Source organism: Monodelphis domestica, chromosome 4, assembly GCF_027887165.1.
Source record: "Monodelphis domestica isolate mMonDom1 chromosome 4, mMonDom1.pri, whole genome shotgun sequence".
Lineage (NCBI taxonomy): Eukaryota > Metazoa > Chordata > Mammalia > Didelphimorphia > Didelphidae > Monodelphis > Monodelphis domestica.
In genome coordinates, this window is record NC_077230.1 from 445,711,304 (window position 1) to 445,737,952 (window position 26,649).

Below are 26,649 nucleotides of genomic sequence, written 5' to 3' on the forward strand. Positions count from 1 at the left end.
TAGTCCTAATAGAAAATAGAAAGCAGTCCTCAGCTGGAGCTCCTCCAGGGTCCTTCAAGTCAAGTTCCAAATCCAAACACCTCATCACTTTTAAAGTGATATTCTTGTCACTTTTAAAGAACATTCCATTTGTCACTTCCTGTGACTTCCTTCCATAAATTATAGCTTTTAGCTTTGCTTAGGAATGCCCAGGGGGCAGTCACTGAGTTCTGATTTGTCACCCACTTTCACACAAGTTGGTCACAGACCTCCTCTACTTAAGGATAAGTGGGATATATATGCTTCTGGTGATTAAGTGTAAAAATGGGCAGGGAAAAGTTAATCCCATCTTCACAAAGTTATCATGGTATATTGTAACATGTTGGTCTATGTCTAATTTCTACTGAATTATATATATATATATATATATATGTGTGTGTATATATATATATATATATATGTATAAACCCTTATCTTCTGTTTTAGAGTCAATACTGTGTATTGGCACCAAGGCAGAAGAGTGGTAAGGGCTAGGCAATGGGGGTCAAGTGACTTGCCCAGGGTCACACAGCTGAGAAGTGTCTGAGCTCAAATTTGAACCTAGGACCTCCCATCTCTAGGCCTGACTCTCAATCCAGTGAGCTACCCAGCTGCCTCCCTGAGTTATATTTTTTTGTCAGTTTTTTCAAAGAGTAAGTCCTTCCCTCAATATCTGAGTTCTTTGGATTTATTAAACATCAGAGCATTGTGCTTGCTGATTGGCTTTGCATATTGAACACTTAATCCAGTCCTTTTTTAACCTCTCTATTTCTTATTCAGTACCAAATTTGTTTTGATGAGTACCACTTTTTAAGTTTGAGATATGCTATTGCTCAGCTCCCTCCCTTCACATCTTAAAAGACTGATTTTGGGGGCAGCTGGGTAGCTCAGTGGATTGAGAGCCAGTCCTAGAGACGGGAGGTCCTAGGTTCAAATCTGGCCTCAGCCACTTCCTAGCTGTGTGACCCTGGGCAAGTCACTTGACCCCCATTGCCTAGCCCTTACCACTCTTCTGCCTTGGAGCCAATACACAGTATTGACTCCAAGACAGAAGGTGAGGGTTTAAAAAAAAAAAAAGACCAATTTCCTTGATAGTCTTTATCTTTTCTTCCTCCAGATAAGCATACCAACAGTAGGTTGTTTATAAGAGACACATTTGAAACCAAAAGACAAACACTGAGTTAATATAAGGAGTGGGAGCTAAATTCATTATGTTCCAACTGAAGTTCAAAAAATGTAGGGGGCAGCAATTTTTATTCCACACAAAGAAAAAGCAAAAATTGGCTTATATTGTTGAATTCTGGTTTCTAATTTATTCTGTTGTGTTTCTGTTTTAGGGGCAAGTTCATCCTATTTTTTTCTATTATCCTCTTTTTTACTTTGTTTCTTCCTCAAAAAATTGTTTAGCTTTTGATCAATGCCTCCCTTAATCTATCCATTCTCTTACTACTCCTTTCCCTTGTTACCTTTTCTTCCTAATTCTCTTTTGAACAAAATGGATTTCTATACCCAACTGTTTGAGAACACACTGTAAATACATATCCACATATATGTGTATATATTCTTTCTTTTCTAAGTTCAGATCAATTTAAGATTAAGATTCAAGCATTGCCCACCTCCACCATTTTCCCATTTATTATAAAACTCTTCCTTTTGTGCTTCTTTTAGGTAAGTGAATTTGTCCCATTCCATCTTTTCTTTCTACCTTTTCCTAGCACAGCTTTCTTTCTGTAATGGAAGATGGTTTGGGGATGGGATTAGATGCTTAATTATAGGCCAGTATCAGAAGGATTCCTGTTTTGGGAAGGCCAACTGTGGACTGACAGGCTAACAGGTCCAGTCCAGGCATAGCCTGTCGTGAGGTAACAAATACAGACCACTATATAATAGGGACAGATGTTGGATTTATTAAACCAGGGAAGGTGAAAATGGGATTTGGATAATTCTAAGCTAATGTCAACTACCTAAACCCCCTAGATCTAAATGTCTTGTCACCAGGAGTCTTCACAGATTTAAACTACACTGTTCCTTACCTATATGTCTAAAGACCCCAGACCCTAATATGAATAAACTCAGACTAACCCAATCCCATCCTTTTGATACATAAGGCGTAAATTTTGGTTTGGACTGAATATATATTTTAGTTGGTTGCCAGGGATTTAAATTCTAAATCCCAATAAAATACTCAAGTCAGAATGGAATTTTATGGTGGCTTATTTACAATAGAAGGAAGAAGGAGTGAGAGAAAAGGGAAAAGATCTGCTTTGGCCTGGTCTGAGTCAGGCAGGAGTTCAGAGGCCTGGACGAAGGGACCTCTCCAGAAAGCCAAAGAAAAGGGGAGTCAGCCTTATAACTCACCATGTGACTGTCTAAAAAGAAAGCAGTCTGAGGTCTCCCTCATGAGCTCATCCAGGGTCGATTTCCACAGCCAAGTCCCTCTCATAGGAAGTGATGTGAAATATAAAGGTAGTTATTTACACCACTTCCTGTGTCTTACATGTACCAATGGTGGCTTAAACTTGGATTTGGTTGGCCCAGGGAGTCAGCCAGTTGTTTCTGGTTTGTCACTTGCTAGCACTTGTGGCTCATAGACTTTTCCTCCCCCACACTTAATCCTTAAGTGGGGGTGTATACATTCCTGGTTGCTAGAATTCTAAAGACTAAGCAAAGTGGAGTAAAACAAAAATTCACAGATGGTAATAAAGGTAGTGGTTTTTGCAGGAAGAAATCCTGGATCCATGTGGACCTCAGGCCTAATATTACAGATATATAGTACAGGATCACACCAGGAAACTCTGTAGATATCAACTAGCCAGCAGGGAAGCAGTTAGGATGGAAAAGATAAGGTAGAAACAGCCACCAAAGGTATAAAAAGCCACCAGTCCCTCCTGGTCAAACCAGAGAAAGACTCAGCTCCAACCCCAGTTATGTAACCATGAAAAATGGTTTGCCAAGACTGTGAACTGCCAAAACTGTAAAGGTTTCGGCCAAACTGTAAAGATAATTTTTAGTGTCTTGATTTAAAATCTAAAATTAAGTGGTCGTCATGGGAAAATTCTCAAATATGAAAATACCCAAATCAGCTGGGTTTTTATGGAGATTTTAATTAATACAAATGAAGGAATTAAGGGAAGGAGAGAGAGAGAGAAAGAGAAAATAGTAGAAAGGGCCTAGGCCCAGGCCTGAGCCTAAGGGAGAGCGAGTGAGTCTTTATCACTCACCACAAGATTGTCTCAAGCAAACTCCAGTCCTCCACTGAACTCCTGACCTCCTCAAATGAGTTCAATCCTTCTCCTTTTAAAGAAATTTTCTCTTATGTCACCTCCCCTAAATTTTCACATCTATCAATCACAGTAGATGCTTTTCCCCCAGGACTTCCCATTCCTAGTTCTTATCTTCTTTTGTTCTCACCTTCTCTGGTTAGATAAAATTCTCTGAGTACTTCATGCCTCTTTTGTTAAACTTGTCTTCTGTAAGTTGCTTTACCTTTTAGGTACTAATTTAACCTTTATAGGTACTTAGTATCCTTTTGTATTAGATCTAAAAATAGACCTAGCTTAAGGTTCTAGTTTTATTATAAGTATGAGTTAGGGACTTTTCATTGTTCAGTCAGGAGTTTGCAACTTTATCTTCCCCTAAGGCACTGTCTGAGTAGGGTGGAGTAATTTTAGAAGTTCTCAATACATTCCTGATCAAGTACCTCCATTGTTAAAAATGGGGAATAGCTTAATCAAATCTTCTGAAGTAGAGTCTGAGTCATTTTAAGATTCACAGTTAACTGTCTCACACTTCCTCCCTCCCCCCACATTCTAGATTTTTTCTGCATCCACATCTCCCTGTAGACTCACTTCATCTGCTCTCTTACTTATAACATTTTTCACAGTTTCATTCTTTTATTTTTGAGACTATTCTGTCATAATAGACTCACACTGATGTCCTGTAAATGAGGAAATTAAAATTATTCTTTATTATTTAATAATTAATTGTATTTTATAATTGACTCTATTCTTTATTACTACCCCATTTTGAATACTTGCTTAAGTCAACTTGCTCCATTCCTAAATTAGGATAAGGGATGCAGCTCTACCTCTGAATTAGTTTAAAAGATAGGTTAATGGTTGTCATCCCCAAAGAATATACTATCCATCCTTAATTATCCTTGAGTCTTGTTTTCATAACAAATTCTTCTTTGTTCCAAAGTGTTTGTTTACTCAGCTCTTCAAGAAGCTAAAATCAGTCCCATAAGAGCATTGAACATTTCTCAATTGTCAGAGAAAGGTAGGTTAATGGCTTCATATAGGTGTGTTAGCCCACTTTTTTACAATAAACAATTATATGTTCCCAATCCTTAGAATGCTGTTCACCCTAAAACCAATAAAAAATTTTATCCCTACCTACCCAACTCTGTACTCCTCAAAACTATATTGAGGCTGGTGAGCCTAACTTAGAGTGTTTGGTCATTGAGAGGGGCCATTGATCTAAGTTATTGATTACTGTTGAACTAATAAATTGATCATGCTCAGATCCATGTCTTTAAGTTTACCTCAATTTTCAAATATAACATAAGTAAACTCCTTCTAACTGCCCTAATAAGGATAAGTTTTAAGGAATTACATATATCCTCAAACCTAATATTTTTATGAGTATAAAATCATTTTTTCTCTTTAAAAATCTTTTTCTTTAGCTATTCAAGGAATTTTTGTGATCCCAGCCTCTTATGTCCTTATGAATATGGTTATTAGAAGAACTGATTACTTGTTGGGATTCATCCATCCACAGACCTCCAGAATAACAATTTGGGGATTCCTTAACAGATACTTAGACCTTTTGATCCTCATTCTGGTAGCAGTAACCAATGAGGCTATTTCAATGGATCCTGTGGCAAATGAAGGGACAAACCATGGCTAGAGGTGTGAGTGGAGAGGTACTATGGTATGACAATGGGTAGATATGGAAATAAGTGCTAGGTAGATGACTGGCCACCATGTTTAGTAACTATGTATGTGACTACAATTATGGCCTAGAAGTATTAGGTTCAGAATACAGGAGCCTCAGAAAGAAAACACTGAGAAGGGCCCATAACTAGCATGAGATAGATGAGATTTTGCCCTCATAAACCATCATAGGATGGAGGATGTACTTATTCTGGAGGGAAAGGGTGGAAAGGATGCTTTTTTCTCTGGTATATTGCTCTCTCCATGTCTCAGGTCCAGTAATCCTCAGAGTCCTGTTTTGGCAATTCCATCCCAGGCAGTGTTTTTACTCATTCTCCAAATATAACTTAATTTGTGTTCAGATGAACCTGCTTGAGTGTGACCACTGTACCCTCCCCAATCATAGCTGTTTTTGCCCCAGTTTTAAAATTTTCTGCTAATGACATTGGCACAAAATTTAACTTGAACTCTGGTTTCGGACTCTAGCTTCAAGCCTCTAGCCTTCTGTAAACCTTAAAATTTCTTAGACTTATGAATGTTGGAAATTTCACCATTGGGAAATTTCATACTTGGAAAAAATTTCCTACTGATAGTAAGAACTCTATTGGAATGTGAAACCCCTTGGCATGGGAGGATCCTTCTCCTCCCTACTTAAGACTACTTTAGGACAGAAACCTTTTGCTAAACAATGGAAAGGGCTTTGACCTATGCTTAAGCATAGAACAGGAAGTTCTTTGAGTCATGATTGATTTTAGAATTGATACAATAGAGATACTTGGAATGACAGAACCAGGTCTTGGAAAATACAATCTCCACCCTACTTAGAGTAGCAGGATTTAGGAAGGGCTGCAGCAAAGATCAAGATTTAATTATTTGAGAATATGACCTTCAACAGACATGTGCAAAGGGGCAGACCTCTGGGCGGTCCTGGGTTAAACTAGAGCCACCATTGGCACAGGGGAGACATTGACAGTGATTGGTAGATGTGAGAACTGAGGGGAGGGAACTTGGATGGTTTCCTTAAAGATAGCGGGGTCTGAGGACAGAGGGAGTGAGTTCCAGAGTTTTTTGCTCTGAGAGGTTTTGCTCTGTAGGAGTCTGAGAGGAGAGAGGTCCTGGAGGGAGAGCTCTGAGTGAGGTGGCTCTGAAGGAGGCTGTGGAAGGAGAACTCAGGAGGAGTCAGGAGGAGAATTCTCTGGAACATTTCTTGAAAGGAGACTCTCTTGAAGGTGGAGCCTGAGGTTGGCATGAGAAGCCTTACCTAGAGAGATCTTGGGTGAGTGATAAAACCAACTGACTGATTTATTCATTCTTATTCCTTTCTTACTTTCTCTCTTTTTCTATTGATTAATCAGTGTATTATAAATTAAATTTCTCTATAAAACCCAGTTGGCTTGGGCATATTCATAAATTGGGAATATATTCCCTGGCGACCATCTTATATTTATATAAAACCAAGACACAGTAGAAAACACATTTCAGCGGTCATAATTGTTATATATTTCCCTTGCTCCCAAAACATTTTAATTATCACAGTTTATGGCTCCCACTCTCTTATCTACAACTATTTAACACTCAAAACTATTTTAAATCTAACACTTCCTATTTGCTCTTGATAACTACTAAATATAGACTGAATGACATATGAAGAAAATGATCTCCAGTAAAATTTTTGCCTCATTTTAGGAACTGATGCTCATGTTTTCTCCCACCAGGGATGAAAGAATACTTAAGGAGAAACCACAAACTTAGAACTTATGGGGTATGTGATATTGAATGATGAGATTATCTGTGTCTTTAGAAAGTCCCATTTTGGGAAATGAAGTAGTTGACAAAGCAGTTAAGTGACAAGGGTCTTCCCTCCATTCTCTTTAGAAAACTGCAATTATGTATTCTAAAATGATAATTTTTAACAAGAGCTAATATTGATTTTTTTAATGATCTATTCCATTTTGTAAGTAAGAGCTTGTACTAGCTGATAGCCAGGCATAATAGATGAACTAAGCCAACACAGGTATTTTTAGACTATTACCTATAGAATCATTAGCTAATTTGTCATTTAGTTACAGAAATCTTTAAAACAAAGAATATATTTAATAGAAATAAGAAGAGCTTTTGATTAAGTTGTAGATCATAAGTTTTAATTTCCATTTCTCACATCTGGCTGTAAAAAGGGAGACTTCCTTGCATAAGGGCTTCAGCAATCACAAACCACAAATGGTTTGATGCAGCTTCTAAAACCACAGCTTTCTGCTTTTCCAGAAAGGCAATCAACACTTAACTCTCAAAAACATCTTATATATTGATAAATATTAAGTTCTAATTCAATAAAATATTAAAATCCTATGTACTCATTGTTATTCCCTAATTACACCTAGCCATCAAATATTACAAATCATCTATTTCTCTTTCTTATCAAAACATCATAGGTTCTTGTTTGTGTGTATCTTTAATATGAAAAAAAAAAAAACCATACCTAGTAATCCCTCTTTTTTCATATCATAGCCCTCCTTACACTCAATAATGATGTGGCCAGGTTCTGAGTGAGTGTCTGTACCTAAAATTGCATCCTGTAAATCATTTGTTTCTGATAATTGGGAGGCAGCAGACTTGATATATGGAAGTCAATATCATAGCAATAAACCAATATACTCTGAATCTTGGCCCAGACTTTTCCCCCCATAAAAATTATTCATCAATTCATAGGATCAACATGCAGAAAAAAGTTAGAGATAACACAGTACAATGAAAAGTGATGACTTTGTATTGGGAGGACCTGGATTCAAATCCAGATTCTGTCTCTTAGTAGCTATGTAACCTTAGGAAAAACTCTTCTCTTCTTTTAAACTCATTGTCCTTATTGGTAAAATGAAAATGTTGAATTAGATGACACTCCTAGCCTGTTCCAGCTTTATGATCTTATGAGACAAATCAATCAAATTCAGATCAATTCATAAAGTATTTATTAAGTGTTCATTTGGGAAAAGGTGCTCTGGTAGGTGTTGGAGATACAAAGACAAAGAATAAAGTAGGTCTTGTCCTCAAAGAGCTTGAACCATAACAGGACACACAAGATAAGTGCATTAATAAGTCTGATACAAAGTAGAATAGAGGAAGTCTTTTGTTTCAGGGTGGGGCCCTTCCCTGATGCGGGCTCCTTAACAATAGACACTTTCCATCTGTCTTAGGTGCAGTTGCCTGACCTACTCGTGGGATGATGACAGTGAGGAAGTACAGTGGAAGATGAGAGAGATGAGCAGGGGAACAGAATAGAAAAATTAAGTATGCATGGAATTAAGTCCTTAAAAAGTGGACAGAGGCAGGAGGAAATGTGGGCAGAGGCAGGAGGGAGGGAGTTTCTATAGGACAGCAACTCAGGAAAGAGGGGATGAAGGAATGTAGCAAGGCAGGTTTAGATAGCAAGCACTAAGCCCAGGAAGATCCCAAGGATGACCAGAACCCAAGGAAGGTAAGAAACAAAAATCTTGCTTATTTGTGCCTTTGAGGATAAGGGCTAGATCTGAAGGTCTCTATTCCATTGAGAAAAGTGGGGAACGTCAAAAGGAGGACTTAATTTGTGGAGCAGGGCAAGAGGTAGATATTACCAAGCTATTAAATTACTACCATTTGCAACTAATGTAGATGTTTTATTCAGCAATTCTCATGGCCTTGGAACAGTCTCTGGGGAAAAGTTGTTGGCCCTGAAATCTGCTTTATTCCTTAACCCTTCTAGGATGTTCCTATCTGGCCTTAGGAGGATCACATAGCACTTGGGAATAAAGATGCAGACCAGTAATCCTATACTGGAGGCTAAGATGGCAAAGACCTCCATGGCCACCATGGCTTTCCCCTTGGAACTCTGGTATGTGGGAAGGAAGCAGATCCACACACTGCAGAAGACCAGCATGCTAAAGGTGATGAACTTGGCTTCATTGAAAGTGTCAGGGAGGTTCCTGGCCAGGAAAGCCACCATGAAACTACCCAACGCCAGGATGCCCATGTAGCTCAGGACACAGTAGAAGGCAATTACAGAGCCCTCCTTACACTCAATGATGATGTGGCCAGGTTCTGAGTGAGTGTCTGTACCTAAGAAGGGAGGTGAGGTCCCCAGCCAGATCCCACAGAGGATCACTTGGATCATAGAGCAGATGAGGACAAGAAAATTGTACACCCTAGGTTTCAGCCATATCCTGCTCCTGCTCCCTGGTCTTGTGGCCTTGAAAGCCAGAACCACCATGATGGTTTTGGCCAAAATAGAGGAAACTGCCACTGTGAAAATGATTCCAAATGTTGTTTGCCGAAGAAGACAGGTTACTGTGGTAGGACGGCCAATGAAAAGCAAAGAACAGAGGAAGCAAAAGATGAGAGAGATGAGGAGAGTGTAGCTGAGAACCCTGTTGTTGGCTTTGACAATGGGAGTGTCTTTATGCTTGATAAAGAGGATGAGGATCAGAAGTGTGAGGAGAGAGAAGGAAAGAGCCATGCAGGTCAGAATCCATCCCAAAGGTTCTTCAGTGTTGAGGAAGGTCACAACCTTTGGGAGGCACCGATCTTTCTCTCTGTTTGGATACTGATCTTCTGGGCACTTCATACAGTTGTCCATATCTGCAATTTAGTAACCAATCAAGCAATTATTAAGAATCTATTACATCTAACAACCTGCACCAGGTAGCAGGGAAATAAAACAAAACCCCACAAAATCCTCCCCTCAAAGATCTTGTGCTCATTTATTGGTGAGATGCAATATATAGTCTATGAGTCAGCTCAAGGTGACTTGATGAGGATAAGAAAATCAACTGTTTAATGTTTAGTGCCAGCAAGATTAAATGAACTTTCAGGGTAGATAAAGAGGACAGTAGAGAAAAAAAATGAGAGGCATTGTGTTCCATGTATGACACACAAATTGTACAAAGTCACAACAGCAAGGAATAGATTGTGAAATTTAAATAGTCCTGTATGGATGAAAAAGTGATCTCAAGAAAGGGACTAATAGAAGATAAAGATTAGTTTTAATGTGAATTATAAAACTGAACACTAAGTTGTCAACATGGAATCTAGAAATCCCTAAATCTGTAACCTAGTGAGATCTGATGATTCCCCCCCCCCCCAACACCCCCCAGTCTAGTTAGCTTGGAAGTAAAGACCTCACATTTGACCTTGTCACATGAGTTTCTCCCTGAGAGAAAGCCCAACTTCACTGAGTTTTAGTTTAACAATAGACTTTAAATTAGTTTAGGAGAAACTAGCTAATCCCATCAGGTGTTAAGTACCCTTTTTGTCCCAGTGGTTTCTCCCCTTAGGCCAAAATCCTTCACCAAATTAGCTCAGCCCTTTGTATCAGTTTCCCCCTGATAATCCTGTCTAGGACTCCTTGTTTTCTGTATAGCTATTGTAAAGCCAATCAACTATACTCTCCCATCCTCAGTCCCCAGTTCTCCTAAAAGGGTATATTAGCTTCCCAATTTTCATGGCTCTTTGGAATTGTCCAATCTAGTGCAGTTGGTGTACCTAGGGGTCAGTGGCCAGAGCAACCAGAGTCTAGGGACTCTGTACACATATCAAATTTGGAGAGACACATATCAAATTTAATAAGCATTTATTAAGCAACTACTATGTTCCAGGCACTGTGGTAAGTGCTAGGCATACAATTATAAAAAGAAAGTCATTAGTAACTATTTACCAGATTGGGGGACATGCACATATATCATTGCCAAAGTATACCATTTAGGTACTTCTCTTATTATTGATAGTCAGCTTGCCTAACAACTACTTGTTCAGAAAATGGTGACTTAAAACAAGGAAGAGCTGATCATTACTCTCAGTTTACTCCTTCATCCCTATCTCTTGTCATTCTGGATATTCTAGACCTCTAATTTTTCCATTTTGTTATTTAATTACATGAAATAATCTATATATTTAATTATGTGACATATAAAATACTTGATTGAGAATGTATTACAATTGTAAATTAACTCTGATTATCATATTCGTTATCATGGCATGACCTAGTCATGAGCACTGAATATTCCTCTGACTATTTAAATTATTCTTTACTTCTTTAAAAAGCACTTTATAATTGAACCACTAGCAATATTTTGGGTCCTTTGGAAGACTAATCTCCAGATATTTTCTGTGTTAGAAATATGCTGTTGATTTTTGAGAGTTTATTTTGGTGCCTGAAACTTTAATGCTTCGATTAATATCCTTGATGATTACCTATGATTTTCTAAGCAAATCATCATGTCATTAACAAACAAGGATAGCTTTATTTTCTCTTTCCTCCTATAATTTCTTTCTCTTGTTATGTTGGTATTATAAGGATTGCTAAAATTTTATCCAAAAATGGAAGAGAGAGTGAGTATCCTTGCTTTAATTCCACACTTATTGGCAAAGGTTCTGGTATATTCCCATTGCAAATCATGCTTGCCTTTTGGTTTTAGATATACATTAAAAATTATTGATTAGGGGGCAGCTGGGTAGCACAGTGGATTGAGAGTCAGGCCTAGAGATGGGAGGTCCTAGGTTCAAATCTGGCCTCAGACACTTCCCAGCTGTGTGACCCTGGGCAAGTCACTTGACTCCCATTGCCTAGCCCTTACCACTCTTCTGCCTTGGAGCCAATACTCAGTATTGACTCCAAGACGGAAGGTAAGGGTTTAAAAAAAAATTATTGATTAAAGATCCTGCTATGTCTCTACATCATAAAGGGTTTTTTAGCATAAATGAAGTTCTTATATTCATCCTACTCATGAGAAGCAACTTATATAATGAGCAACTCCAAAGTGATTTGAAAAGAGAACCAACATCCATTTGATTTCTTCATTCAGACTTTTCTCCTTGCGAATTCTTAGATAGAAAACTTTTAGTAGTCTCTCTGTTGTTCTTCTCTTATCCATCACCTTCTCTCCATGGACCCAAATACAAGTCTAGATCAGGTTTTGCTTATCTCTTATCTGCTCTTGGTAATATGTCCTAATAGGTCTTCCTGTACTCTCTGTCAAGTTTGGCCTCTCCAAAATTACAGGTTTTCTCATGTCATTCTTTTACTGACAAATATTTGATGTATTGTCTCTGAAATAAACTCTTTAACTTTGTTAAACTGGAAAAAACCAACATAGAACTATTAAATAGTCAGAAAAACCATATTTTAATTAATGAGAGGGGTTCAGTGCTTTCCTCTCAAGGCTCCACACAGAGCTTGATGCCACACACCTACACAGAGTCTGTACACATCTATGTATACTTATATAAGTATGAATGCATATGTGCATATATCTGTATTTATGTGTATTTATACATACAAAATATACTCTGTCTCTCTCTCTTTCTTTCTCACACACACACATGCACATCAAAAAACCATTCCTTGGTAGATGTGTGAATGACTATGAACAAACCAGTTCTTGAAAGAATAAACAATAACCTCATGCAAGAATGCTTCAAATCACTAATAACAAGGAAATTGCAAATCAAATTATTCTGAGATTCAATTTATCCTTGTAAATTGGCATTGGTGATAAAAGATAAAAATACAGTAAGTTGGAGAGGTTTGCAAAAATAGGCACACTAGTGCATTGTTGGTGAAGCTGTGAATAAGTACAATCAATTTGGAAAATAATTTAGAATTATGCAAGCAAAGTAACTAAAATATCAATACCCTATGACTCAGAGATCCCATTACCAGGCTTATATACTAAAGGAGGCCATTGATAAGAAGTCCTCATATACCCCAAAAGATTTATAGCAGCATTACTTTTTGTGGTAGCAAAGGATTAGTAACAAAGCAGATAGAATCCCATTGGCTGAGAAATAGCTGAACACATTTTGTCACTTTAATGTAATGAAATATTACATTACTATAAATGTTGAATAATTCTGACTCCAGGAGAAGAGCAGGGTCACAATCACAGATTCTAGCAAAGTCTGAAGCCTGTAGAGGAATAACCAGGGCAACAACCCTAAACCAGACAGGCACTTGTAGTTCTGTCATGCAGAATCAGCAGAGCTTTCCAACAGGGTGATTGTGGTTATGTTAAACTTGCTCAGAGTCAAACCTACATCAGGGACTTTTAGAACCCTGACCAGGGATATAGCAATCAGCTTTGGATAAGATCCCTTTGAGAGCATTGAAATTTTGTGGGTGCCCTGCCTGAGCTCTTGATTGTGATTCTAAAATAATATACCACTTAATACCTGAGGAAAGCAGCAATAGGACTAACTTAGATCTCTACAGAAATTTTAAGATCCCAGCCCTAAAAATCAAGTCCAAAGTCAGAAGGTAGACTAGAAGAATGATTTAAAAAACCAATTGCACTATGAAAAGTTATTATAGTAACAGGAAAACAACACACAATTTCACAGAAGAGAATGACACCAAATATCTACAAGCAAAGCCTTAAAGAAAAATCCCAGAATTTACCAATAAATTGTTATAGGTGATTTTAAAATGGGAATAATCAAAATTGTCAATTATGGAGAGGTTGGGAATAATTTTAACTAGAATTCCTGGAAGAAACTAAGGAACATTAATTTTAAAAAGAGCTAAATTTTTTTTTGTCAATGAAATAGGAAGTGCTAGAGGTAAAAAATTGGAAAAGATATATCTATGGAAGAAAGAATTGGAAAGGGAATTAACATCTTGTTGTTATAAGAAGCATGAAACATTGCCCTAGCAACAATATTTCTGAAAATTAGAATAAACTGAATAGAAGCCAATGATTCCATGAGACTAGAGGAAATCTTAAAACACAAATGACTGAAAAAAATAGAGGAAAATATTTTGTCTCATAGCAAAAACAATTGACCTAGAAAACATTTAAGAATTATTGGAGTATCTGAATGCCATAATTATAGACAGCATATATGACATACAAAAAGAAAGAAAAAATGCCCCTATTCCCACCACCAATTTGCACATGTGAAAGGTCCACAAGCAACATACATTCCACATGTTTTCAGACTTTTTCAATGTATTGATCAGTTATGCTTATTTTTTCCCCTTTCTTTTAAAAAATACTATTTGTTATATAAGACGACCCTCTGGGAAAAGGATACTAGGGGCACTAGAGAATGCTTTAAGTCCTTGCTAAAGAAAAATAAATGAATAAAACTTATTTTTTAAATATGTAGGTGTGATGTAAAAAGTTAACTGTGAGGTTGTGAACTTGGTTGGCTCAGAGGATGGTGGTGCCCTCAACAGGAAAATGGAAGTTTGGACAAGTGGCAGATTAGAGGCAAGGTAGTATGATCCATTTTTAAAAAATCCTTACCTTCCATCTTAGAATCAGTACTGTGTATTGGTTCCAAGGAAGAAGGGCAGTAAGGAGTAGGAATGGGGATTAAGTGACTTGCCCAGGGTCACACAACTAGGAAGTGTCTGAGGTCAGATTTGAACCAAGAACCTCCTGGCCTGACTCTTAATCTACTGGGTCACCCAGCTGCCCCTATAGGATAAGATCCATTTTGAATATGCTAACTGAGATGTTGAAGGTCCATTTTGGAAGAGATGTCCTACAGACAACTGGCAATGCAGAACTAGAGTTCAGAGGAATAATAAAGGATAGGTAAGGAGATCTGAGAATCATTTGTATAGAAATTGTCCATGAGCCAATGGGAGCTACGTACCCCCAAGGGACAGAGTATGGACAGAAGAGAAGGGCCAGAAGAGAACCTTTAGGAACCTCTACACTAATGGAATTGAATATTGATTGTAAATCATCAGGCCCTTAAATCCAGTGACTATTTCCCCCAGTGCTTAGCACAATCCCTAAGATAACTTGAGTACTAAATAAAAGTGAGTTGAATTGACTTGCACTCAACAAAAAGTGAAATGGAATAGTTAGACAGATAAGCAATGAATTAGGAGAAAGCAGTGTCACAGAAGAAGACAAGGGAGTTGATAATTTTTAAGCAGGATTAAAGAAACAGTTGAGCATCAAAAGCTACAGAAATATTAAGAAGAATTCAGATTGAAAAAAGACCCTTAGAAATGGCATGGGAAGCCACTGAGGATCTTTGAGAAAGTAGTGCAGTGGGATCTGAAGGCTGATGGTAATTAGAGAAATTAGAGAGAGCAATTTTTCAAAGAAAAAGAAGAGAGACATGGAACGATAGCTTGAGAGGGTGGAAAGGCCATGTGAAATTATAGTTTTTAGGAATCAGTTAGAATAAGCCATGTCTGTCAGCCACAGGAGCTGGTAGAAAAGGGAGACCTCTCCCCAGTGGATCAGTGGTTAAAGGATATGAGCAACCAGTTTGCAGAGGAATAAATCAAAGGCATCAATAGAGAGGGAAAATGCTCCACATCACTAATAACAAGAGAAGTGTAAATCAGAGCAACCTTAAGGTCCTACTTCACACAAAAATCCACTACTTGCATGACCTTCCCTTTTTCTATTGAGGACATCTGAATTCTTCCAATCCCCCAGGTTGTTAATTTCAATTTTAGGCTCAATCACTTACCCCTATAGTTAGAAATCTCTCCCTCTGGGCATGGGATACAGTCAAAGCAGCAGACAGGCTCTCCGTCCTGGGCAATTTTCCTGAATCCAGAGCCACAATGCTCAGTACACACGGCCTGGAGGGTCTAGGCAGTAACAAGTGAAGAAAGTTCATCAGGCCCTGGTTATAGAGTAGGAGTTTTGCTGCTATATAAAAGTTAAAAATATTGACTTAGTATTGGAAATATTCCTGATATACTCCTCATAGAAATGTGTCACAATTTTTTATTCATCACTTGGTCCCTGAGTTTGATGCTTTTTGAAAAGATGTGTCCTTAACATCCAGCACAGGCACATACCCACAATACTCAATCAACAAACATTTTTTCAGGAGTCAAGATGGCTATAGATAGTGATTGATATAAATTCTCCCAATACTTTCTTCCAAACAACTTTCAAATAATGCCTCAAATAAAATTCTGGAGTGACAGAGCCAACAGAATGTTCAGGTGAGGCTTTTCATTTTTCTAGTCCAAAAAACTTAGGAGAAGACTGTGATACTTATAAGTGGTGGTGGTCAGCATATTGTAAAGTGCCTGTTGTGGTATCAGCAGTGGTGGCCCTTGGAAGCAGGTACAACAGCAGCTTCAGGGTATTTCAGCCCACAAATGTAAAAGAGGTCAGAAAGAGATTACAAGGTATCCTTTGCTGGCATGGGTACCAAACCCTGTTGCAATGCCCTTAACCAGTTCTGATTTGAGGTTCCAGTTTGAAGAGGAGCACTATTGCTTGTTGCCAAAGGGGAGCAGTGTCCCTGGTCACAGTTCCAGTGTAGAGAAAAGGCTTGTGATTACTTATGAGGAAGCAGTGACCAGGTTTCAGTTCCAAAGCAGAAAGGAGTGCTAGCACTTGTGTCTTCAGAGGCACAAGTTTCCTTCCTGGGTAAAATGAGCAGAGCATAGGCCATCAGAGCAGTGACCACACCACTCATTAGATCATATCACCTTGGAAGCAGCAAAAATTTGCAGACCCCAAGAACTAGCTCTGAAGATAGCAGCATGAAAATGTCTAAAGCTTTGGACAGTGTCTTCCAGCTCCCAAGTGAGCAGAGTCCAACTTTAACATAAAATTCAAAGTCAAAGAATAGACTGGAAAAAATGAGCAAACAATAAATGAATATGACTATAAAAACCTCCTATGGGGCCAGGGAAGATCAAGACACAGACTCAGAAGAAGACAATGGTGTCAAAATAAGTACAAGATAAGCCTCAAAGAAAAAAATTGCTAATTGAAACACAAGGCCAACAAAAATTCATGGCAGAGTTAAAAATATTTTTAAAATCACATTAAAAAGATAAAGAAAAACAATAGAGAAAAAATTGTGAAAAGAAATTAGAGTGATGCAAGAAAATTATGAAAAGAATCATTAACACAGTAAAATAGACACACAGATGTTCATTATAACAGCTTTTAAAAAATCTGGAATTTTCCCAATGGCAAAAGAGGCACAAAAGTCTACTGAAGAGAACTTAAAAGCCAGAATTGACCAAATGGAAAAAGAGATTCAAAAATTTACTGAAGGGAAGCACTTAAAAGTTCTTAAGAGAAGAAAAAAGGACTTAAAAGGCCAAATGGAAAGGGAAGTACAAAATCTCACAGTAGAAAATAATTATTTAAAAATTGAATTCACATAAATAGAAGCTAATAAATCTATGAGACATCAACAAAACAAAAAGTCAAAAGAATGAAAAAGGAAAATAATGAAACATGCCATTGGAAAAACAATTGACCTGGGAAATAGATCAAGAAGAGATTATGTAGGATTTTTTGGACTACTTGAAAGCCAACATAAAAAAAGGAGGAAAGCACTAGAAGATGGAAGAAGGAAGAGGTAGAATTCAGGGAGTAAAATGGGGGTGGGTCAGGCAACATTTGAACCTTACTCTCATCAGAATTAACTCAAAGAAAGAATAACACATACACTTGTTTATAGAAATATATCTTATCCAACAGGAATGTCGGAAGGAAAAGGGATGGGATGGGGGCTGATAGAAGGGAGAATAGTTTAAGGGAGTCAGTGGTCAGAAGCAAAATGGACTTTTGAGGAGGAAAAGTGTTATTGTTCACTCATATCTGATTCATAATTCCATGTGAAGTTTTCTTGGAAAAGATACTAGAGTGATTTGCTATTTCATTCTCCAACTAATTTTACAGATGAACAATTAAGGCAAACAGCATTAAGTGACTTGCCCAGGATTGCACAACTATTATGTGTTAGAGCCTTGATTGATTTCATAGCATATTCCTATCTCTTTTGATCCCATTATTGGATTTCTGGGCTGACTTTTATGGGAATGAATGTTGTTGAAGTTGTTGGGAACCCAGATACAGCACTCCTGACCCATCAGGCCCATACCTCTCCTCTCTCTGGTAGAAAGAAGTCTAAATCTTGCCTATTTTATAAGGTCATAGCCCTGAATGTGTGAACCTCAGTACCAACCACCTCCACAGAACCTAGGGCCTCATTGACTAAGATTTATAAAAATAATTCATGATGTTCAAGTAGGTTATTCATTGTGTGGCCTCACACATGATTAGTGAGGAACCTAAGATGGTCTCTGATACTTAAATGGCTATCTATTTGCTATGTGTATGCTTTTAGGTTGGGCATGGAGGCCAAAAAGAATCCTGCTCACCCCATAGCATCCATGATAATTTTATATAAATAAAAAATATATAAAAATATAAAATAAATAAATATATAAAATATAATATAAAATATATTAAAATAAATATATAAAACTATATAAATAAATATGTGCATTATAATTATCAATATAATTAATTTGGTATGATTAATTATGTTATAATTAATATAATATATAAATAAAATGTTTATAAAAATAAAAATAAAAGCAACAATATGCTTTGTTATTGCATAAAAATAAAATCCCAGAGGGACTATCAAAAATGCTTGTCAGTGTATACCTGGCCTGCAGAAAGTAAACATTCTCTACATACCCCTGGTCCTCATCATAGTTACATTCTTATGCAGGGATGTGGTAGAGTTACATCTCGTCTTTCATCCCATTACTTGGCCATTTCTCCCATTCTTTTCATAACACAGTAGGGATGGCCTTACAATATAGTGCAGCAGAAGTGGGGTGAAAGCTGGGAGATGTTACTCATTTTCATCTGGTCAAATGTAAGGAATGCTAAGGAATTCTCCTTCTACCTCTATGGCAAAGGAATGAGCTTTGTTCTTATGGTTTCCTCCAGTGATTGAAAATTGTCCTATAAGTCCTTCACATTCTGTCCCACTCCCTCCAGGGTATCTCTTCTCCAAGGATGAAGGGATATGGATCCATATCCAACATTAGTCCAATTCAAGGTATGGCACCATTTTGTATGACGTGCACATAAACATTAGATTTCTCTAATCCCCCAACAGGAAATGCACAAAAAATGTAGAAAGCTTGGGGGAAAATGCAAAATACATTGCAATACAATATGTTGACGGATAAGTTTTGAGTTTCCAGGGACAAGACAACAGGCAGCCAATGACCAGGATCTAGAATTGGCATCTCTTTTTAGCCTAAGTGGGTCTAAAGACTGATCAAGGTTGTGCTCTCTACTGGGCTGATGTCAATCATGGAAGACTTACATGGGGGTAATGTTTCCTTGTCATCTGAATGATAGTATTGGTGTCAGTATGACTGATCATCATGATCTGGAAAAGCCTCTACCTATTCACTCAACTGCACACTAAACCATATTTCTAGTCCATAGACTTTGACAATTCAATAAAGTCACTTTTCAGGTGTTCAAATGGTAGGGTCACTCACTTTCTCTCCTCTTTTGTCACTTTGATTCCATGAGAATTTAAACTGTTCATGAGGAAGGTAGCTACAATCCATATCATAGGCTGCTGCATAGACATTGTGAGATTCTCTAGCTAATGTTTCTAAATATTGCTATTGATAAGACAATATAATTTTAGTAAAATATGGCAAAATCTAGTAAGAATGGCCTTCCAAAAATTATTTTATATGGTGAAAACAAATTCTGACCTTATGTATCTAATCCTATGAATAACAGAGCTCTAAGAACATCAAATTAGGAACCTATGATTCTCCTGGAACTTCAGAGAATGTCAGTTTTATACAGCACCTGTTCTTTCTATCTTTACTCAAATCTTATATCTGATATGGATACTGTCATCAATAAGTTGAAGGAGGAATCTTCAAAGAATCCATAAGACCCTGACAGAATGAGCTCTTCTGTCCTTTAATATTTTCAGAGACTTCAAAATAGGAAAAGGATTTCTTTATAAATATTAATGCAATTTTATATGTAAAATTCTTATTCTAATTTTTTAAATGTATTACTAAATTATACTTGCAACCTGTATTTCCCATTAGAAACATTTGGAAGCTAAGAATTTGTATATACCCTAGCCCTTATAATTCTAATATTCTAATATTTTAAAAAGAATACTTTACTTTCCCCCCAATTACATGTAAAAACAACTTAGCATTTACTTTCTAAAATTTTGAGTTCCAAATTTTATTTCTGATTCCAGTCTTCCATCTCTCACTCCCTTTTACTCCACCCCTCTCCCTGAAATGGGAAGGGATCTTAAGTAGTTATTATATGTGCAATCATATAAAATGGTTTTTTTTCATATTAGTCATTTTTAAAAGAGATCTGAAACAAAAAAAGAACAAAAAGAAAGTGAAATAGAATATGTATTGGTCTACATTCAGACTTCATGTTTTCTTTCTATGAAGGCACATGGTATTTTTCATTATGCATCTTTAGGATTGTTTTGGATCACTGCATTGCTGAAAATAATTAAGTCATTCACAGTTGTTGATTAAAAAATATCACTGTCACTATGTACAATGTCCTTCTGGTTCTGCTCACTTCATGTTGCATAAGTTCATGTAAATCTTTCCATATTTTTATGAAATCATCCTGTTCATCATTTCTTATAGCACAATAGTATTCCATAACTATTCACATACCACAACTTGTTCAGCCATGCCTCAATTGATGGACATCCCCATAAAATCCAATTCTGAGCTACCACAAAATGATATGCTAGAAATATTTTAGTTCAAATGGGTCCTATGTCATTTTTTATCTCTTTGGGATACAGACCTGCTACTGGTATTGCTAGATCAGTATATAATTTTAGAGTTCTTTGGACATAATTCTAAATTGCTCTCCAGAATGGTTGGATGAGATTACAACTCCACCATTAGTGGCCCAATTTCCTCATCGCCCATCATTCGTCATTTTCTTTTTCTGACAGATTGGCCTATCTGATAGATGTGAGATAGTACCTCATGGTTGTTTTAATTCACATTTCTCTAGTCAAGAGTGATTTAGAGCATTTTTTCATATGACCATAGATGGCTTTGATTTTTTTCATCAGAAAACCACCTATTTATATCCTTTGATCATTTATCAATTGGAGAATAACTTATATTTTTATAAATTTGACTTAATCCTCTATATATATTTGAGGAATAAGACCTTTATCAGATATACTTTCTGTAAAAAATTTTCCCCAGCTTTCTTTCTAACCTTGGTTGCATTGCTTTTGTTTGTACAAAACCTTTCACATTTAATATGTACAAAACCTTTCACATTTAATATGATCACAATTATCCATTTTACATTCTGTGTCTCTTATTCTTCCCTTATCCATAGATACAACAGATAAACCACTCCATGCTGCCCTAATTTACCTATGGTGTGATCTCTTATTTTTACATCATGTTTCCATGTTGGCCTTATCTTGGTATATGGTATAAGATGCTGGTCTATTTCCAATCTCTGCCATACCATTTTAAAATTTTCCCAACAGGTTATTTTTTTTTTTGGTCAAATATCAAGTCTTTGTCCCTCAAATTTGGATCTTTTGATTTATCAAGCGCTAAATAACTACATTTATTTATTACTAGGTATCACATACCAAATCTATTCCACTGCTCTACCATTTTATTTCTTAGCTGGTACCAAAATGTTTTGATGATTACAGCTTTGTAATACAATTTGAGATCTGACACTGCTGGGCCCATATCCTTCACATTTGCATTCATTGATTCCATTGATATTCTTGACCTTTTGTTCTTCCAGAAGAATTTAGTAATTATTTTTCTAGCTCTTCAAAGTAATTTTTAGGCAGTTTGATTGGTATGCCACTGAATAAGTAAATTAATTTTAGCAAAATAGTCAATTTATTATATTGTCTCAGTTTACCAATAAGCAATTGATTCTTTTACAATTATTTAGAGCTGATTTTATTTGTGAAAAAAAGTGTTTTGTAATTGAATTAATATAGTTTCTGGGTTTGTCTTGGCAGATAGAGAAGTTATTTTTCTAATGATATAATTATATCACTGTCTAGATATAATTTTTCAAGGTAGCAGCATTTTAATATAGTTTTTCATAAAAATTTACAATATAAGAATTTTAGATATGCAAGAATAACCTATTCAATATGAAATAAAATTTATTATCAGTCAAATGACACTAATTTAAACACATTTCCAGCCTTACATAGATGTCATTCATTTGATTACTTTTGATATTCTATACTGATTTCATTAAAGACCAAATTTTGATTCAATTATACCTGTAACAATACTTACCGTTTCAGTTTCTAAATGTATTGCCACAATGCCAAATACAAAGACTTCTTTTCATTAAGGCCTGATTTCTTCTTATGGTTTCATAATGCAAATATATTTAGAATGACAAAAAGCAACTTTGGCTCATTCAGTGGGAACAAAAGGTGGCAGCAGCAGGTTGGGCTGCAGGTAATGGTAAGAGTGGTGGTCGACTTGGCAGCCAGTTCTTCATGGGGGACTCTTGTTATTAATCTGGAGGCATTTACCCTCCTTCTCATATTTCCTCTTAAAACTCTCTTAAAGCACCCCTCTCTAATATAGCAAAAGTACACTTAACCCCCTGGTACTCTAAATATCCCTTTCCCACCAATTGCCTCTTTTCTTCTGTCTGTCAGTGTTGTAGCCTTGATAGTGGATCCACCAGTGTTTTTCTCCTGAGCATCGTTTTATTTCTTTTTTGTAATTTCCTTCTCCTCTTATTATTTTCTATAAAAGTAAGGTCTCTGGTTTTGAGAAATTTGGATTGTATGAACGTGGCAGTATCTGGTATTCAGTTTGAAAGTATTACTCAATGTCACCAATAAACTATTTTGCCAAGACTCTAGATATTTAACTCTGTCTGTTAGCAAGTGCAAGGGATGGTATTCAAACATCTGGTATTCATCTGGCCATATTTGTTTTTCCAAATTATCCCTGTACTAAGTCAGGCCCTTCTGAGCTCTACCACTTCAGCTTTGGGCATTCCCAGTTGAACCGGCAGTTTTCCCTGAGTTCCAAGCAGTAGAAATTTGCTTAAGTGGGAATCAGCAGGAGCCTTATTCTCTCCTCATCCCATAATGACACCAATATCCTTTGATTGTTCCTTCTCTTGGTAACATAGCATTAGATAAAACCCCTACTCACCACTATCTTTTTCTTCCTTTAGGCAGCTTCCATTTTTCTTTGTGCACAAATAAGAGAGAATAAATTTTGGACCCAGGACCTATTTCTCCCTATCATTCCTGATTTGGGGGATTTTGATCCTCCAACCACTACACAGCTGACTAATCACTGAGACAGTCTATTCTGACTCATGATCAGATAAAAATCCAAGGGCCAGTTGTGGAGTTGCATAGTAGGTTCATCCAGTGAAAGTCATATAAGATAACAGTTCCAGTGAAGTTGCCAGATTTTAAAAAGCAGTCTTGGTCAAGTCTCACCCTAATCAAAGAAGAAAATTTAGGAAAAGAAAGGTAAAGGTATTTTATTAGCACACCAAGTTAAAAAAAAACTTGGGTGAAACTGGCATGGATTTCAAACTACACTGCTTTTTATAGGCAGGACTAGACAACTTTTGGATAAGGGCTAAAATAGGTTAATTGGTATACTGGACTTAGAGTCAGGAAGACTTGAATTCAAATTCAGTCTCAGAGAATTTCTATCTGTGTGACCCTGGGCAAATCTCTTAACCTCTGTATGCCAAGGAAGCAGCAAGATGGCTCAGTCGATAAAGTGATGGGCCAGGAGTAAGAAAAACCCGAGTTCAAATCCAACCTCGGATACCTCATAGTTACGAAACTCTTAATAAATCAGTTAATCTCTGATTACCTAACCAAAGGACCCATTGGATCCACTGGAGAGGAAAATGTTAAACTACTCCATTATCCTCATCTAGACAACCCCTTGGGTAACTATTATTAAAGAGGTTACAAAAAGTCAGATCCCATGAGAAAATAAACAACAATACATACTATGGGGGCAGCTATGTGGTACAGTGGATAGAACAAAGGGTTTGGGATCAGAAAACATCATCTTCATAAGTTCAAATTTAGCCCCTAACATATATTAATTTACCTGAGGTCAAGTCATTCAACACAGTTTGCCTCAGTTCTTCCTTTGTAAAATAAGCTGGTAAGGAAATGGCAAACCACTTAAGTATTTCTTCCAAGAAAACCATAAAATGGAGTCATGAAAGATTTGGACATGAGTGAAATGACCTAACAATAAAAACAACAAAACATCTCATGAAGGGATGACATTAATGCCACCCCAGTTCCTCCATCATCACAGTATTAAAGGGAAATGGAATTAGTGCATAGGCAAGGTTATTTCTGGACCACCATCTTCTGTAGGCTGGCTGCAAATGTATACAAGTTTTTTTTGAGAAGGAATTTTTCAGTTGTGCCCAACTCTTTGTGACTGAATTTTTGATTTTCTTCTCAAAGATACATTTTAGGGTTGTAAAAATTAAAAATGGTTTGACTAAATATAAGAGTTAAAAAATTTAAGATTGTGGTTGCCATGTATAAAATTAGCTCTTAAGTCACGAGTCTGTTAGCCACTTTTGACAATTTAGTTTAATAGAGATATAGTAAAAGAGAGAAATGTAGGAAGAAAGTAGAAAGTATTGCCTAGCTAGATACCCCATAATTTCTGTCTGAAGAAGTCCAGCTCACCACCCTGAAAGGGTTCCCTCAAGTCCCCATTTCCACATGGAGTTGTGGTTGTCTCTTAAGCCAGGAGTCCCTGTGGTGTCTTTAGCAAGGGTTCCACCTTCTCTTCCTTTGGCTCCATCAAGCCTCTAGAGCAGAACCATGCAGAATCATCCTCCAGGTGAGTCTCCTCACCAAAGAGTCAAGGAATGAAAAATATCTTCTTTTCATTCTCACCTTTTATAATCCTTTTTCTACGTCACTTCCTGTCACTCCCCCACTTCATGGGAACCAATCACAGTTTCCAAATTTGCCTAGCACTCCTGTAGGAGGGGTAGTGCTTGGGGCCTTTGGAGGTGTGATATAGTAAGTGACTTGTGAACTCTCTTACTTAGTAACTTACTAAATGTTAAGTAGGGATACTTTAAGTTCTTGATTGATTAATTCAAAATAGTGTGGAGGAGGCATGCATGCAAGACAAGAAACTGGAGATGGATCAGCTGTCAATCAAATGAAGATTCCATTTGGAATGTTACTGGAAAAAGCAGTTGGAGCCAAGCCAACTGCTGGACTGGGCTGAGGGTCTTTGGCTTCTGGCTGATGTGAAGGAAAAAGCTGGTTTTTATCTCTGGGACTTGAGATAATCAAGTTGGATTGGCTGATTGGAAGGAAGAAGAAGGACCATAGTCCTTATAGCTCTCTGACTGGCTCTATTTCATGCTTGTGATGGAATTGCCATTTCCCTCAATATCCTTCAATCTAATACTCACTATAGAGAATAGGGATATCCCACTCCTCTTACTTCCATTCTCCATCCTTGTCCTGTCTTCCCCAAATAAACCCCTTGTTTGACAAAGAAGAGAAAAGAGTATTTAATTGAACCCTCACAGATCACACTGAGGGACCTGAAGGAGACTGAAGAAGGGGAGAGGGGAGGCTGAAAGGCTTCTGAAGAGGGAGGAAAATGGGAGGTATAGGGGGGAGGGTAGGCAAAGAAGATAACTACCTGATCCATTAGTTATCTAGTATACCATCAAACATATACCCTCAAAATATCATCTATTACAATAGACAAAGGTAATAAAGAATTTTCTTTCACAGGGTTTTGAAATTACTTTGAGATGTGAGTGCTGTGTCAATGTTGTCATTCAGTATAAAATCATGGTGATTGAGTATGGTGCCTTGGGTCTGAAGAAAAGAATCTCCAGTTTTACAAAGGAAAACAAATGTAGTCTCTAAAATACATGCTAGTGAGATTAATTTAGATTCACTGCAAAATTCCAAAAATATTACTAAGAGATTGTGTTGGTCACTAAAAAGTGTCTTGGCTTCATCAAGAAGAGATCATGATGGCTTCTTATAGCCTATATAATAGCACAATTAGATTCTAAACTGGTTTAATGATTGGACCCAAAGAGCCATCATTAATTGGTCAGTGCCAAATTGGAGGAAGCAAGAACTGACCTTAGTCTTGTGCTGTCTAATGTTTTTATTGATTTAAATGATGATTTAGTTGGAATACATAATACATAGTTTTTTAAAATCTGAGAATAGCTACCATATTTTATGACCAAGAATTCTAAAAGATCTAAAAACCTAAAAAATTTGGCCTAAATCCAGTAATATGAAATTGAATAAGGCCGATGTAAAGTGTTATATTGGGATTTAAAAAATCATCTCTGCGAGGGTGAGTTGGGGAGACATACTAACATCTATCACAGACATTGACGTAAAAAATATTGAAATTCAGCATGGTATAGAGATAGAGCAAGCATTGGATTTAGTTAGGATATCTAAGTTCAGATCCTGCCTTATATTTACTAGCTCTGTGATAAGGATCAAATCCCTTTGGTCAATTCTCAGTCTCAGTTTCCTCATCTATAATATGTACTATCTACTTTAAAGGGTTATTGTGGAGGTAAAAAGCTTCCAAATCTTAAAACATCATAGAAGTAGAAAAGTTGCTATCATTTTAATGAACTACAAACTTAATAACTCAGGCATATGATAAGGCAGCCAAAATGTCCTACTGAGTGTGATCCTAGACTAGATTGAGAGAGGATCAGAGTGTGCCTAGAAGGCTTCCAAAGGATCAAAAAAATGGCTGGATTCATTGTTCAATGTAGTGAAAATAACCAATTTTTTAACTTAATGTACAATGTGTTTTCTTTTTAATGAGGAAGCGCCAATCTTTCTATACCTGGCT

The 26,649-nt window shown here is 36.9% G+C and overlaps 1 protein-coding gene across 1 annotated transcript in view; it reads right to left on the minus strand.

Moving 5' to 3' along the window:
• Nucleotides 1–8,613: 8,613 nt before the first annotated feature.
• VN2R613 (vomeronasal 2 receptor 613) overlaps nt 8,614–26,649 on the minus strand; it is a 29,003-nt gene continuing 10,967 nt past the window's right edge. Inside the window, 2 exon segments of the mRNA NM_001099594.1 lie at nt 8,614–9,557; nt 15,414–15,537. Of these exon segments, the coding sequence (NP_001093064.1) occupies nt 8,614–9,557; nt 15,414–15,537 (1,068 nt within the window).